Here is a 17,277-nt window from a genome sequence, read left to right on the forward strand (position 1 = left end):
AAATCCTTAAATCTCAAGTAAATTAGTTTTAGAGAGGAATTTAGAGAGGTAAGCCCTGCCTAGGACTTGACAGTATCCATTGTAAGAGTAGGGTTACGTCTTCCAAGTGACTCAGAGATGAACATGGAGATTAAACATCACTGTCAGAAAGATCTGCTGGTTGAGAGTTTGAGCAGGTAGAGAATGGAGAGTAGTGGTCCAGGCCAGGTCTTGATTGTGATTAGTTTTCTGTGCTTGGTGTGATTAGCTGCAATAATGGGGGATAATTATGTTATCTAATGTAGTGAGTTCATATTTTATAAATAAATGTAGGTGCAAATTATATAAGAGCTGAGATTCCCTAAATTACAAACCACAAAGAGCAGCTAATCACCATAGTTAATAAGTTTCTTGCAACCCTTGAATGCTAAACATATAAGAAAACAGACATTGGTTTTATTTGGGATTTCAAAGTAGTTCCAGCAGTAAAGTTCAAGAACAAATTATTCCATTCTTTGACTGTTTCTGTAAGCATTTTGGGGGATATATTATCTCATTAAATCCTCTTAATCCCCTTGTGAAATAAGGCAGTAAGATCCCAGTTGTGTAGAGGAAGACTTTGAACTCAAGAGAAGCAACTTCTCTAGAAACAAAGAGCAGTTGGTTACAGAGCTAGGATTTGCTAGTTTGAAAGAGTTTTCGTATGCCAAGCTAAATCTAGTTAATCTACTGAGCTATATTGCCCTCAGTTCACGACTACTTCATCTTTCTTTTCTTTCTCCTTTAAATACATGCTAAGTAAAACTTTGTAGAACTTAGAAACTTGCAATGTATGGAACAATTGCAGTTTTGATATTATCGCTGACATTGTCTGTCTGAAATAATCTAAGAATTTAACATATTTGGTAGTTGTTTTTCATATTAGTGTTAAAATACTATTTATCACGTTTTTAACACATAGCATTTGTGAACTGATCTCTGAATATAAAGAAAAGAGGCCTAAAACTCCTCCCGAAAAGAGCAACTCAGGTACGTCATCTGATAATAATGAATTACTCTTGGTGATTCTACCATAGATAAAGTAGGAGTGAGGAAGTTTCAATAATGAAAGAACTATGATAAAATTAGTGTAAACTGCATGTGTATTTCATTTTTTAATTAATTTCTTAATAGTCTAGTATTCAGAATTGTTAAAGTTAATTGTAGGTAATTTAACATCAGAGACAGTATTTCCTGAAAAGAATTCCATGTATTTAATCATAGCCCCTAAAATCCTGTATTAGATTTTTGTGTAAATTAGAAAAAATATGTTAGTATGATATATATTTTGTCTATAATCATATTATAGCAAATTGGACTTCTTATGAAAGTGGAACTTTAATTTTTACAAATAGTTTGCATTTAGTGAATGAATAATTATTAGTTACTGTGTAGTGATTAGTTTCATTTAAAAAGTTACCATCATTTAAACTGGGAACCTCAACAATCCCTTCCTGGTAGGATAAGAAATGATAAACAATAAGAACTGCAATGCTGAGCCAGTGTGCAGCGTACCAGGAAGAGATTACTTTCGAAAGATACCGTCCAATAGTACAGATCAGAAAAGCAATGCCTAGTTGAGAAGCATCAGTTATTCTGCCTATTGTACCAACAAGTTCTCTATTACCAACTTTATTCCTCACAGATCCAAAAAGACTGAGACAGGTTCACTTCATTAGAACCAGATGTTTTCTTCTGTGTGTTGGATAATTGTCATGATAGTATAGTGTTGTAAGAACAACACGTTCTGTTGCCATTATTTAAAAGATTATCATAACAGATTTTCAAACAGATCAACTTGGGACTCTGCAGATTCTAATAAAAGACCCAAAATGCTTCACATTAGCAAAAACACCACTATGTCCCCTTGAAGTGGCATCTAGTACACTGTACAAGCTGTCTGAGAACACCGTTAAACTGAGTAGACCTCTGTCTAATCAAAAGGGGCTTCTCAGGTGTCTTAGTAGTAAAGAATCCGCCTGCCAATGCCTGAGATACTGGTTTGATCCCTGGATCGGGAAGATCCCCTGGAGCCCACTCCAGTATTCTTGCCTGGGAAATCCCATGGACAGAAGAGCCTGGTGAGCTACAGTCCATCGGGTTGCAAAGAGTTGGACACGACTCAGTGACTGAACTGCAACAACATCCGTCAAGGAACTTCTGTAGGTTGGTTTTATACATTAGAGAAGACACAGAGATGACATAGAGTCTTGGTCTTCGATATGTTCAGAACAGAATAGAATTGTCCCTGGTTACTGTCTATAGTTTTCTAAACAGACTTTTCAAAGAAATCATTCTTATTTGTTCATTTGTTCACTAAAGAGATAACTATCAAGTGTCTTTTATGTACCAAGCATTGTTCTGATGTCACAGGATGCAAACATTTAAAAATCACTGCCCCTGCCCTCCAGGCTCGAGCTTGGAGGACTCCTCTCCCCATGGAGTCACTCCATGTGAGTCACCCCTCCAGCAGCAGATCATGACGACACGTGTGAAATGTTGTCCAACAGCACCAGAGTCCGTAGCTGCTTCCATTCTTCCCTCCCTTCCCTTGTTCACCAGCTTAGGGGCTGATGACAAATGCCTTCCAAGCTGAAAAAGCATGATTTCTATCAATATTTGCCATATAATGGGGAGGACTGATATAGTGATATCCCTCAGTAGAAGAGAGCACTGTTTGCACCATCCTGCTCTAGGTTGTCCAGATACCCTTGAACAAGGGAAGGAAATAGTCTCAAGAGAGTGTACTTTTCAAATTTATTAGCACGTATACATATATATATTTAAAACATTAAAAAGTTCAGCTTATGTGTACCCTACTGCCTGCTCACCACTGCAAGTCTAGTCCCCATCCTCACCACCCTGTTGACCCCTTTTACCCATTTACCCTCCCCCACCTCCCTTTCAAGAGATTATCCTTTATAAATCTGGAATCACTACATCTTTCATACTTCTCTTGCATTTGGAAAGAGGGCCAGGAAGACTTTCTTTCCTATGTTTTACCACGCTCTGAAGTTCAGCGCCTGTAGACCAAGCTTCCCTGTGAGAGGGTGTTTTCATCCTGAACTGAAGAGCCAGGGAAGTTGTGTTGTGTCCCAGCAAGACACCTGCAGGCTCTGTTCACTGCTCCAGGCAATGGAAGTCCAGAAATACTGTGCTGTTTAAGCGTGCTATTGTCAGTTTATAGAACTGATTCTATTAATGGTGTAATAGCGTTTTCTATCAGTCTCCTAGAGTTTGGTTAGAATTATGGTCATTGTAAACAGCAGTTCTTTCTTCTTTCTTTCTGTTCTACATTTGATGACTCTAAAGGAGAGCAATGGTTCTTAGGCATTAATGGCCCATGAGGATAGTACAATCACCATTCCCTCTAGTGTGGTCCCCAGGTGTGGTCCCCAAGGAATATTTTTAAACAAAACATCAGTCTTGACGTTTTAATAGTCTGTATTTTTCTTTTGTTGATTTAAAATGTGTCTTACTTTTTTCTTTAATAGTGGATAAGAGTTCTGAAGAAGACTCTTTAAGCAGGTAGGATTCGATGGATTTTTAAAAATTGTATGTGTTACTAAGAGAACACACAGAGAAGAGAAGCTAATGTTCGTTGAGTGTTCTACTCTGGGTTAGAGACTGCATTATCTGCTTAACATTCGTGATCTCATAGAGTCATCAGAACAGCTTTGTAAAGTAACTGTGTCCTACTTTTACTTAATTAGGCAACTGTGGTTTGGGGAGGTTGATGAATTGACCCATGATTCCATGGTTGCAATGAGCTGACCTGTGATTTGACAGCTGGCCTGCCTGGCTCCAACATCCACTCTCGTGTCCCTCAGCAGAGATTGAGAAGTACCCATGTAGCATATAAGTGAAACATATAACTTATTTCTTAGACTTGTGTCCATTTTAAGTTTTAGACTTTGCGGGGAACTCCTGTATTCCCTTTACAGTAAAGGGGGGGTGGAATGGGGCCTTCTCCATAAAGTATTTCCCTGCTGAAGGACCAAGACTGCCATTTTTGATGGACAAAGATTAGTCTCTGAACCAGGGACAGACAATGGGAAGGAACAGCATATCCTTCTACTTTAAGTCGTCAGGTTTATTCCACTTTGGGCAAACAAAAGTTATGTTAAATCCATCAATTAGATTTTCAGTTCAGCTATTAGGATTTGGTGAAAACATATTATTTTCAGGCTCTGCCAATATATTGGCTGTCAGTCTTTGTTATGGAAACTAAGAAGGAGTCTTACCTAGGTATGTCCTATGTTGGGAGAGATGGAAGCAGAAATAGGTAACTAAAATCTTTGTTGGAGACTTCTCTGGGGGTGCAGTGGTTAAGATGGTTAATAAGACTTCTCCTTCCAATGCAGGTGGTGTGGGTTCAATCTCTGGTCGGAGGAGCTGAGATCCCACTTGTCTTGGGGTCAAAAAGCCAAAATATAAAACAGGAGCAACATGGCAACAAATTCAATAAAGACTTTAAAAATGGTCCACATCAAAATATCTTTTAAAAAATGTTTTAAAACAGAGGCCTAATTTTGATTATGTCAAGAAACTTCGTTTACTACATAGATAGCCAAACTTTCACTTGCTTCTTTTTTTTTTTTTTCATTTAGAGAAATGAACTCACTCATTTTTGTTGTGTTTATGCTCTAAAGGTTTTCCAGCAAACCTGGTGTTGATTCACAGTTTGCATCAGATGATGAAGTCTTAGATTTTGAAACCAAGGTAAAGTGCACTCTTGTGAAATTAGTTTTCATGCTCTGAATTTAGTTTCATGTAGTATTTACTCTTAAATTCAGTAATGGTGTCCCTCTCACTGTTTTATGTTTGTAATGGAAAGTTCTTCAGAGCAAACTATTTTAGAAAAATATGACTAGTTGATTTTTTTTTTTATTTTTAACTTTGGTAAATATTGAAGGTGGGGTGAAGAAAACAATGGGCTGGAAAATATACAGTGACAGGAAAATTGTATTGGGAAAAGCTTTCCCACAATAAAGGAAACATGAATTTTGGTCAAGGATAAAGAGTCTTACTGTGAATTTTAAACCATAAGGACATGACTTTTGCAACACTCATAATGATATCTTTAGTGGATATAATTACTTATTTTAATAATCATGGAATCTTCCCAGAGCCTTTCAGTTCCAAAACTATATAGCATATATCATCTAGTTCCCCCCGCAACCCGCCACCCTTGGACACTTTATTTTGGTTTCTTAGAGTTGTTAGGAGGGCCTTTTTTTTTTCTTTCTTTCTCTGTTTCTGTCTTGGCTCTGTATTAAGACTAAAATAAAAGTTGAAATTATGGAGATTTAGAAATTAAAATTCTGTTTCTCCAAAATCCATATTATAAAGGGATTTCACTGTGTTTTCTCAAGCATTCCATTAAGCGTATATTCACAACTGTTCATTATCATTGAAGAATACATGTTTGCCTAAAATAATAACCAGCTATAGAAGCAGCTTCCCTTGTGGCTCAGACAGTAAAGAATCTGCCTACAGTGCGGGAGACCCGGGTTCGATCCCTGGGTTGGGAAGATCCCCTGGAGAAGGAAACAGCTACCCACTCCAGTATTCCGGCCTGGAGAATTCCATGGACTGTATAGTCCATGGGGTTGCAAAGAGTCAGACACGACTGAGCAACTTTCACTTCACAGAAGCAGAGACTTTTAATAACCGTAAGATAAAACTTACAACTTGAGATTTTTTTTCTCTATTGTAGTTTTAAAAAAACCTACTCCAAGTCCTTGTGTCACATTCTAAAACTTCAGATTTCAGACATTTTGTATTATTGTGATTTAAATATTCATCTTATAGCCCCGTATCAGTGTAAGCTAGTGGAGTTCAGGAAACAATTGTGCATCTCCTGGAGCGTGTAGCATAGGTCTCGAGTGTAAGAATCACGTTAATAGTTTTTGAATGTGAATAAATGAAGAGACAAATGGTATCCTATATACTGTTGCAGGTAATATAGTTCAGTTGAGTTATGTTGAGGAAGGAGGTCTTGCATAACAAGGAAATAAATAAAAAATACATGAAAAGTAAAAGGTTACAGTATTTTTTTCAGTGTCCACCAATTGTGAGATGAGAATTTTAGGTTAAAATATTTGACCTTTTTAGCCCCATCTTGTGTTCCATTAAATGTTTCTTTTCAAGCCATACATTTTCCCCAGAATTTTGATTACCAGTTCTTTTTCCCAGTGAATAGTTAGGAATATTTCTTAATCAATTTTTCTCTCTCTCAAGTAATACTTTACAACATTCAGGTAGTGATAGATGACCATGTGTGGCTAATCAAATGACATTTTTTATAGTGGCAAAATTCAACTCTAATATGGTAGTATTTATAAACAAAAAGTTTTAGAGTAATGCAGATCGCTATACTAGGGATATATTATGAACAAAAGCCTCTGTCTTAAATATATGTTTTATACACAATGTATGTTGATATTTTCATAAAATTTGAAGAACAATATAGATGTGTAATCTATATATTAATAAAAGCATAAAACAGAGGCTTTGTTCATAGTATATCCTTAAGAATACTGATATATTACTGATCTGTTGTATATGAATTTTTAATATATGTGTTTTTCCACAAACCTTATTATACTATCTTTTTTCCTTAAGTTTGTACTTGACTAGGAATGTCTCTCTCTTTGCTTTCTTTTCCTTCCCCACTTTTTTTTTTTTTACTGTTAACCTAATTTTTCCTTGCAGAACACTTTTCTTCAGTGTCTGTTCTTTCAGTCCATCTCTCTCTGCCTCTATTGTGAACATGTTTGATTATGGCTTTCTGTTTAGTGTGTTTGCGGCTTTCATTCATGATCATTTCCCTACAGGTTTACTCTTTTTTTCCCCTTTTTCTTTGAAGGAGCCGAATTGAAACAATCATTCGTCTTTAGTTGTTTAACAAACAGAATAGAAGTAGCTTATCCTGTTCACACTTGTAACCTATCTAAATAAGGTTCTACTAAAATCTAAACTTTCATATTTCCCTTCCCAGTGATAATTCATGCGTATAGAAATCATGCAAGCAAATTTCAAAATATAGCAATTAATTTAAATGTCTTAGTTTTTCAATAGTACTCTAAACTGCCAGGGATAAATATTTTTTCTGGAACATTTTGGTAGAGAAATAATCTAGTGAGTGTCATCGTATTTGTACAGCAGTCAATTCGGGGTAAGGAGAGGAACATCTGGGGCTTGTGATGTCGTCTGTGATAATGCTTACCCCATGAGAAGGTTACTCAGTGGCAGAACTGGGATTTGAATCCACATCTGAATGACTCCAGAGCCTGTGTTCTTTGTGTTAGATCATATAGTAATGGGGGAGGATATAATTCTTTTATTCAAGTTAATACTTGTTGTTCATCAAGCTCTTATTTCCTTCTCCAGCCTGCCCCGAAACTAAACTTACAAAAGCTAATGAAGGCTTTTCAGCAATCCAAGAGAAAAGGTCAGTTATTTGAAGACTGTCCTCCTGGTGTTATTCACTGATTTGAAATGACACAGGTTCTCATGTACTCTCCCCTGTTTTCACTGTATTAGAAGCAGAATGTGGCATTGTGAGACAAGAGAGTACCACCTTCTCTGAGAACAATAATTCTGATAGTGAAATTGAAGATGTGGTTGAAACCTTTCCCAAACCATCACCTGGAGTCCAGGGCTTCTCTCATCCTGCCTTCCCAAGGCCTGATCCTCTTCTAAAACCACTCAAGACTCTAGCAGGCCTTGGTCTTGCAAAGGTAAGTTGTTTTGTTTTTAACTCCTTTTTCCCCTGTACTTTTTTACACACCATTCCCTTGATCCTTATGATGACAAAAAGGATGCCACTGCAGAAATGGAAGACTTCAAAGTCACAATACAAAATGATGTGATAATAAGGGCAATATATTTGCATGATTCAGATTTATAAATGTTCGCATACTAAGTATGCCATTACGAAAGAAAAACATTACAAAGCAATTAGGAAGAACAGCTAGATGAATATGAAGATGGGGAGGGTGATGAAGGGGAAGAATTCATTTAAGAAGGACAGGATGAATACGAGACGAGACAGAGGAGGTGGTCCTAAGATGGTGGAGGAATAGGACAGGGAGACTACTTTCTCCCCCACAAATTCATCAAAACAACATTTGAACGCTGAGTAAATTCCACAAAACAACTTCTGAACGCCGGCAGAGGACATCAGGCACCCAGAAAAGCAGCCCATTGTCTTCAAAAGGAGATAGGAAAAAATATAAAAGATAAAAAGAGAGACAAAAGAGGGAGGAATGGAGCTCTGTCCCGGGAAGAGAGTCTTTAAAAAGTGAGAAGTTTCCAAACACCAGGAAACACTCTCACTGCCGAGTTTGTGGTGAGCCTTGGAACGACAGAGGGCAACATAACCAGGAGAAAAAATAAATAAATAATTAAAATCCACAGATTCTGTGCCCAACGGTAACTCCCCCAGTGGAGAAACACCGCAGACGCCTGCATCTGCCACTAGCAAGCGGGGCTGAGCAGGGAGGTGTGGGCTGCATTGCTTAGAGTAAGGACCGGGCCTGAACGCTCCAAGGGCAATCTGAGGAAACTAACTTGGGCTAGCAAACCAGACTGTGGGAAAAGCCCTAACCTAAGATGCCACCAGGCCCGCTCACAGAACAAAGGACTGAGCAGAGCTAGCCGGCTGCAGGCCGGCCCATCCCCCCTTCCGGTGACAGGCAGGCAAGCAATCGCAGCCCCAGAGAGGCATTATCTACCAAACTGCAAGCAGGCTCTGTTGCTAACCAAGACTTCTTGGGATTCTGGACAGTCAACATCCACCTGAGAAGGTGCGCCAGTCGTACACCCAGAAAACCGAGCATCAGGGACGGGGGAGGTGATAAGTCACAGCGACCACGCTTGCCAAACACCTGGTCACCTGAGCTGCTTGGACCTAGAAAGGGCACAAAACGCAGGCCCAATGGAGTCTGCGCCCCTGAGGACTACCCGAGTGCCTGAACCTGAAGGGCTTAGACCTGGTAGGCGCATGCAGCTCAGGGCCAGCCTCTGATGGTTCCTGGCAGAACAACCTAGAGCCTGAGCAGTGTGGGCAGGGAGGGCACACACGCAGTGAGTGGGAGGCAGGCCCAGTGTGGCTGAGACACTGCAAGCACACACCAGTGTTATTTGTTTGCAGTGTCCCTCCCTCCCCACAGCACGACTGAACAAGTGAACCTAAAAAAAGTGTCCACCACTGGTCCCCTTGTGTCAGGGCAGAAATCAGATACTGAAGAGACCAGCAAACAGAAGAAGCTAAAACAGAGGGAACCGCCTTGGAAGTGACAGGTGCAATAGAGTAAAACCCTGTCGTTAGTACCGACTACATAGGAAGGGGCCTATAGATCTTGAGAAATATAAGCTGGATCAAGGAGCTATCTGAAAATGAACTGACCCCACACTGCCCACAACAACACCAGAGAAAGTCCTAGATATATTTTTACTATCATTCTTTAATTCCTAAAAAATTTTTTAAATTTTTAAGTCCTCTATTACTCCTTTAATTTTCATTTTTATAACCTACTATTACTTTGCAAAAAAAAAAAACAACAAAAAAAGAGACCCTATTTTTTAAAGCAAACTTCATGTATATATATTTTATGATTTTTAAGACTTTGTTTTTTTTTTTTTCTTTAATATTGAATTTTTGAAAATCCAACCTCTACTCTAGATTTTTAATCTTTGCTTTTTGGTATATGTTATAAATTTTGTACCTTTAAGAACCCAGTCTTCAATACCCACTTTTACTTGGGAGCGAGATTACTGGCTTGACTGCTCTCTCCCACTTTGGACTCCTTTTTCTCCACCAGGTTGCCTCTATCTCCTCCCTCCCCCTTCTCTTCTCTACCCAACTCTGTGAATCTCTTTGTGTGTTCCGGGTGGTGGAGAACACTTAGGGAACTGATTACTGGCTGGATCTGTCTCTCTCCTTTTGATTCCCCCCTTTATCCTCCTGGCCACCTCTGTCTCCTTCCTCCCTCCTCTCTTCTCTGTGTAAAGCTGTGAACATCTCTGAGCGGTCCAGACTGTGGAGCGCACATAAGGAAGTGATTACTGGCTAGCTTGCTCTCTCCTCTTTTGATTCCAACTCAACTCATCCTGGTCACCTCTATCTCCCTCCTCCCTCTTCTCCATGTAACTCTGTGAACCTCTCTGGATGTCCCTCACTGTGGAGAAACTTTTCATCTTTAACCAAGATGTTTTATCAATGGTGCTGTATAGATGGAGAAGTCTTGAGACTACTGTAAAAATAAGACTAAAAACCAGAAGCAGGAGGCTTAAGTTCAAACCCTGAGAACACCAGAGAACTCCTGACTCCAGGGAACATTAATCAACAGGAGCTCACCAAATGCCTCCATACCTACACTGAAACCAAGCACCACTCAAGGGCCAACCAGTTCCAGAGCAAGACATATCATGCAAATTCTCCAGCAACATAGGAACATAGCCCTGAGCTTCAATATACAGGCTGCCCAAAGTCACTCTAAACCCACAGACATCTCATAACTCATACTGGACACTTCATTGCACTTCAGAGAGAAGAAATCCAGCTCCACACACCAGAACACTGACACAAGCTTCCCTAACAAAGAAACCTTGACAAGCCACCTGTACAACCCCACCCACAGCGAGGAAACTCCATAATAAAGAGAACTCCACAAACTGCCAGAATACAGAAAGGCCACCCCAAACACAGCAATATAACCAAGATGAAGAGACAGAGGAATACCCAGCAGGTAAAGGAACAGGTTAAATGCCCACCAAACCAAACAAAAGAGGAAGAGATAGGGAATCTACCTGTTAAAGAATTCTGAATAATGATAGTGAAAATGATCCAAAATCTTGACATCAAAATGGAATCACAGATAAATAGCCTGGAGACAAGGATTGAGAAGATGCAAGAAAGGTTTAACAAAGACCTAGAAGAAATAAAAAAGAGTCAATATATAATGAATAATGCAATAAATTATATCAAAAACACTCTGGAGGGAACAAATAGTAGAATAATGGAGTCAGAAGATAGGATTAGTGAGGTAGAAGATAGAATGGTAGAAATAAATGAATCAGAGAGGAAAAAAGAAAAACAAATTAAAAGAAATGAGGACAATCTCAGAGACCTCTGGGACAATGTTAAACGCCCCAACGTTTGAATCATAGGAGTCCCAGAAGAAGACGACAAAAAGAAAGACCATGAGAAAATACTTGAAGAGATAATAGTTGAAAACTTCCCTAAAATGGGGAAGGAAATAATCACCCAAGTCCAAGAAACCCAGAGAGTCCAAAACAGTATAAACCCAAGGTGAAACACCCCAAGACACATATTAATCAAATTAACACAAACAAATATTAAAAGCAGCAAAGGAAAAACAACAAATAACACACAAGGGGATTCCCATAAGGATAACAGCTGATCTTTCAATAGAAACTTTTCAGGCCAGGAGGGAATGGCAGGACATACTCAAAGTGATGAAACAATAACCTACAGCCCAGATTACTGTACGAAGCAAGGATCTCATTCAAATATGAAGGAGAAATCAAAAGCTTTACAGACAAGCAAAAGCTGAGAGAATTTAGCACCACCAAACCAGCTCTCCAGCAAATGTTAAAGGATAGTCTCTAGACAGGAAACACAAAAAGGGAGTATAAACTCAAACCCAAAACAATAAAGTAAATGGCAATGGGATCAAACTTATCAATAATTACCTTAAACGTAAATCGGTTGAATGCCCCAACTAAAAGACAAAGACTGGCTGAATGGATACAAAAACAAGATCCCTATATATGTTGTCTATAAGAGACCCACCTCAAAACAAGGGACACATACAGACTGAGAGTGAAGGGCTGGAAAAAGATATTCCATGCAAATAGAGACCAGAAGAAAGCAGGAGTAGCAATACTCATATCAGATAAAATAGACTTTAAAACGAAGGCTAAGAAAAGAGACAAAGAAGGACACTACATAATGATCAAAGGATCAATCCAAGAAGAAGATATAACAATTATAAATATATATGCACCCAACAAAGGAGCACCACAATATGTAAGACAAATGCTAACAAGTATGAAAGGGGAAATTAACAATAACACAATAATAGTGGGAGACTAATACCCCACTCACACCTATGGACAGATCAACTAAACGGGAAACTAACAAGGAAACACAAATTTTAAATGATACAATAGACTAGTTAGACCTAATTGATATCTATAGGACATTTCACCCCCAAACAAGGAATTCACCTTTTCTCAAGCACACATGGAACCTTCTCCAGGATAGATCACATCCTGGGCCATAAATCTAGCCTTGGTAAATTCAAAAAAATTGAAATCATTCCAAGCATCTTTTCTGACTGCAATGCAGTAAGATTAGATCTCAATTACAGGAGAAGAACTATTAAAAATTCCAACATACGGAGGCTGAACAACACACTTCTGAATAACCAACAAATCAGAGAAGAAATCAAAATATGCATAGAAATGAATGAAAATGAAAACAAAACAACCCAAAACCTATGGGACACTGTAAAAACAGTGCTAAGGGGAAAGTTCATAGCAATACAGGCATACCTCAAGAAACAAGAAAAACGTCAAATAAATAACCTAACTCTACACCTCAAGCAACTAGAAAAGGAAGAAATGAAAAACCTCAGGGTTAGTAGAAGGAAAGAAATCTTAAAAATTAGGGCAGAAATAAATGTAAAAGAAACAAAAGAGACCATAGCAAAAATCAACAAAGCCAAAAGCTGGTTCTTTGAAAGGATAAAAAAAACTGACAAACAATTAGCCAGACTCATCAAGAAACAGAGAGAAAAATCAAACCAACAACATTAGAAATGAAAATGGAGAAATCACAACAGACAACACAGAAATACAAAGGATCATAAGAGACTACTATCAGCAACTATATGCCAATAAAGTGGACAACTTGGAAGAAATGGACAAATTCTTAGAAAAGTATAACTTTCCAAAACTGAACCAGGAAGAAATAGAAAATCTTAACAGACCCATCACAAGCACGGAAATTGAAACTGTAATCAGAAATCTTCCAGCAAACAAAAGCCCAGGTTCAGACGGCTTCACAGATGAATTCTACCAAAAACTTAGAGAAGAGCTAACACCTATCCTACTCAAACTCTTCCAGAAAATTGCAGAGGAAGGTAAACTTCCAGACTCATTCTATGAGGCCACCATCACCCTAATACCAAAACCTGATAAACATGCCACAAAAAAAGAAAACTACAGGCCAATATCACTAATGAACATAGATGCAAAAATCCTTAACAAAATTCTAGCAGTCAGAATCCAACAACACATTAAAAAGATCATACACCATGACCAAGTGGGCTTTATCCCAGGGATGCAATGAGTCTTCAATATCCTCAAATCAATCAATGTAATACACCACATTAACAAATTGAAAGTGGTCAACCACTTGTAAAAGAATGAAACTAGAACAGTTTCTAACACCATACATAAAAATAAACTCAAAATGGATTAAAGATCTAAACATAAGACCAGAAACTATAAAACTCCTAGAGGAGAACATAGGCAAAACACTCTGACATAAATCACAGCAGGATCCTCTATGACCCACCTCCCAGAATATTGGAAATAAAAGCAAAAATAAACAAAAGGGACCTAATTAAAATTAAAAGCTTCTGCACAACAAAGGAAACTATAAGCAAGGTGAAAAGACAGTCTTCAGAATGGGAGAAAATAATAGCAAATGAAGCAACTGACAAAGAATTAATCTCAAAAATATACAAGCAACTCCTGCAGCTCAATTCCAGAAAAATAAATGACCCAATAAAAAAATGGGCCAAAGATCTAAACAGACATTTCTCCAAAGAAGACATACAGATGGCTAACAAACATGAAAAAATGCTCAACATCACTCATTATCGGAGAAATGCAAATCAAAACCACAATGAGGTACCATTTCACGCCAGTCAGAATGGCTGCTACCCAAAAGTCTACAAGCAATAAATGCTGGAGAGGGTGTGGAGAAAAGGGAACCCTCTGACACTGTTGGTGGGAATGCAAACTAGTACAGCCACTATGGAGAAGAGTATGGAGATTCCTTAAAAAACTGGAAATAGAACTGCCACACGACCCAGCAATCCCACTGCTGGACATACACACTGAGGAAACCAGAATTGAAAGAGACACATGTACCCCAATGTTCATCACAGCACTGTTTTATAATAGCCAGGACTTGGAAGCAACCTACATGTCCATCAGCAGATGAATGGATAACAAAGCTGTGGTACATATACACAATGGAATATTACTCAGCCATTAAAAATAATACATTTAAATCAGTTCTAACATGGTGGATAAAACTGGAGCCTATTATACAGAGTGAAGTAAGCCAGAAAGAAAAACACCAATACAGTATACTGACGCATATATATGGAATTTAGAAAGATGGTAACGATAACCCTGTATGCAAGACAGCAAAAGAGACACAGATGTATAGAACAGTCTTTTGGACTCTGTGGGAGGGGGCAAGGGTGGGATGATTTGGGAGAATGGCATTGAAACGTATAATATCATATGTGAAACGAATCGTCAGTCCAGGTTCGATGCATGATACAGGATGCTTGGGGCTGGTGCACTGTGATGACCCAGAGGGATGGTATGGGGAGGGAGGTGGGAGGGGGGTTCAGGATGGGAAACACTTGTACACCCGTGGTGGATTCATGTTGATGTATGGTAAAACCAATACAATATTGCAATTAGCCTCCAATTAAAATAAATAAAAATTTTTTAAAAGATGAATATGAGATGGAATGAAGGTCAAGATGAAACAGATTATTTTACAAACACAACAGAAATAGTGGGGGTAAGTCAGATGAGGTACTTTATATTATAAATATGAGATAAATTATTTCAAATTCAACTTAGGAGAAAGTGAGGTTGTGAAAACTCAATACTTATACTCTTCTGAATGACATATAGCTGATTTTTATGAAGAACTGAAAGAAAATTTGATACTTAGCTTTTTTGGTGGTTGTTTTTGAGGTTGGTGGTTGTTTTTGTCTTTTTCTTTAATTGAAGTGTAGTCATTTACAATACTGTGTTAGTTTCAGGTGTATAGCAATGTGACTTGGTTACACTTGTATATGTATATATCTATATTGAATATAGTTCCCTCTGGAAGTTCATTTCAATTTGAAGTGATTTCTCTTTTTTTAAAAATTCACACTTTGAAATTAATCAAGTGATGTCTTCTATTTAATCTAGCAAAACTTTCATTCATAGGCAATTCTAGATGAGCTCTGTTTTAGGCCTTCAGTTCAGTTCAGTTCAGTCGCTCAGTCATGTCCGACTCTTTGCGACCCCATGAATCGCAGCATGCCAGGCCTCTCTGTCCATCACCAACTCCTGGAGTTCACTCAGACTCACGTCCATCGAGTCAGATGGCCATCAAGATGGCCATCCAGCCATCTCATCCTCGGTCGTCCCCTTCTCCTCCTGCCCCCAATCCCTCCCAGCATCAGTCTTTTCCAATGAGTCAACTCGATATATTATGAATTAAGAATTTGTGGTCCTTCTGTTTCTTGTGGCTACTAACTTACTGTTTGATACATACTTAATGTACTTAACTAATTTATCTTACTGTTTGGTATAATCTTGCTGTAGGTTTTGGATCTTTATGAAAATAAAGAGGAAATAAATAAGCATTTTATCTTGTCTTTTACTAAAATTATAATTTATAATTATATAAATGAGATTCCTAAGCTCTCTTCATGACATGAAAAAATTTAAAGCTGCAACAGTCTTAAAGAAAAAAATGTAGAACTCTGCCAGCCACCTCCCTGGAGAGATTCTGATTTATCTTTTCCTAATATCTGCAAGTAATGGGCAATTACACACATTAAATGAATGAAATCACAATTTATGATTTTTTTCTTATGTAGACTACTTAAAATCATAAGGAAAGAAGAATTACCAACAGAGTTTATAAAATAATCTCGGAAAGATAATTTTTTACTTTTTAAAATATCTCTAGTAATATGTATATTCCATTTTAAGAATTTTATTAAAGAATAAAATTTTAAGAAGTTTATTTTTAAGAAGGATTTTTTTAAGTTAAGAAGTTATTTTTAAGTTAAGTTTTATATTTAAGAAGCTTTATTAGCTTTAGTATTTATAGGTGTTAAATTAGCATGTCAGTTCTTTGTTATACATGTTAAACTAAAATGCAAATTCTTCCATATCTAAAACTCAGTCATTGTGGTTACTTGATTTTTTCAGCTCATTTGTTCTTTCCTGATGTGAATATTGAATCTTGCTTGAAAATCATAGATGTATTTGAAAACTTTTAAATTTCCAACTTGGATAATCATAGTTTTACTACTTTTTTAATATCTAGATTGTTCCTTCAGTCTCTATCTGCCATTGAAGAGGGCATAGATAGAAAATTAGAGCCATTAGTGTGCTGTTTACAGGGAAAAAAGAAGAAAACGATGAAATTTTCAAATGGGGTTTTTAGAAAATGTATTTATTTTTCAATTGAAGGATAATGACTTTACAGAATTTTGTTGTTTTCTGTCAAACATCAAGAATCAGCCATAGGTACACCCATGTCCCCTCCCTCCCAAGAGTTGACTCATTGGAAAAGACTCTGATGCTGGCAGAGATTGGGGGCAGGGGGAGAAGGGGATGACCCAGGATGAGATGGCTGGATGGCATCACGGACTCGATGGACCTGAGTCTGAGTGAACTCCGGGAGATGGTGATGGACAGGGAGGCCTGGCATGCTGCGATTCACGGGGTCGCAGAGTCGGACACGACTGAGCGACTGAACTGAACTGAACTGAACTGAACTGATTTATTTTTCAATTGAAGGATAATCGCGTTACAGAATTTTGTTGTCTTCTGTCAAACATCAAGAATCAGCCATAGGTACACCCATGTCCCCTCCCTCCCAAACCCTCCTCCCATCTCCCTCCCCATCCCGACCTTCTAGATTGTCACAGAGTCCCTTTCTGAGTTCCCTGACTCATACAACAAATTCCCATTGGCTATCTATTTTACATATGGAACTGTAAGTTTCCACGTTACTCTTTCCATCCATCTCACCCTCTCCCCTCTTCCCCTCCCCCCATGTCTGTAAGTCTGTTCTCTATATCTGTTTCTCCCTTCCTGTCCTGCAAATAAATTCATCAGTACCATTGTAGATTCAGAATCTTTGTAGATTCCATGTATATGCGAATAGTATATGATATTTAT

General features: G+C 38.1%; 1 protein-coding gene across 1 annotated transcript in view; it reads left to right on the top strand.

The window, feature by feature from the left end:
• LOC128058639 (ankyrin repeat domain-containing protein 26-like) overlaps positions 1 to 17,277 on the top strand; it is a 78,735-nt gene that overhangs the window by 9,698 nt on the left and 51,760 nt on the right. Inside the window, 5 exon segments of the mRNA XM_052651132.1 lie at positions 941 to 1,008; positions 3,513 to 3,546; positions 4,671 to 4,740; positions 7,414 to 7,474; positions 7,567 to 7,763. Coding sequence (XP_052507092.1) covers positions 941 to 1,008; positions 3,513 to 3,546; positions 4,671 to 4,740; positions 7,414 to 7,474; positions 7,567 to 7,763 — 430 coding nt within the window.

Source organism: Budorcas taxicolor, chromosome 13 (genome assembly GCF_023091745.1).
Source record: "Budorcas taxicolor isolate Tak-1 chromosome 13, Takin1.1, whole genome shotgun sequence".
Lineage (NCBI taxonomy): Eukaryota > Metazoa > Chordata > Mammalia > Artiodactyla > Bovidae > Budorcas > Budorcas taxicolor.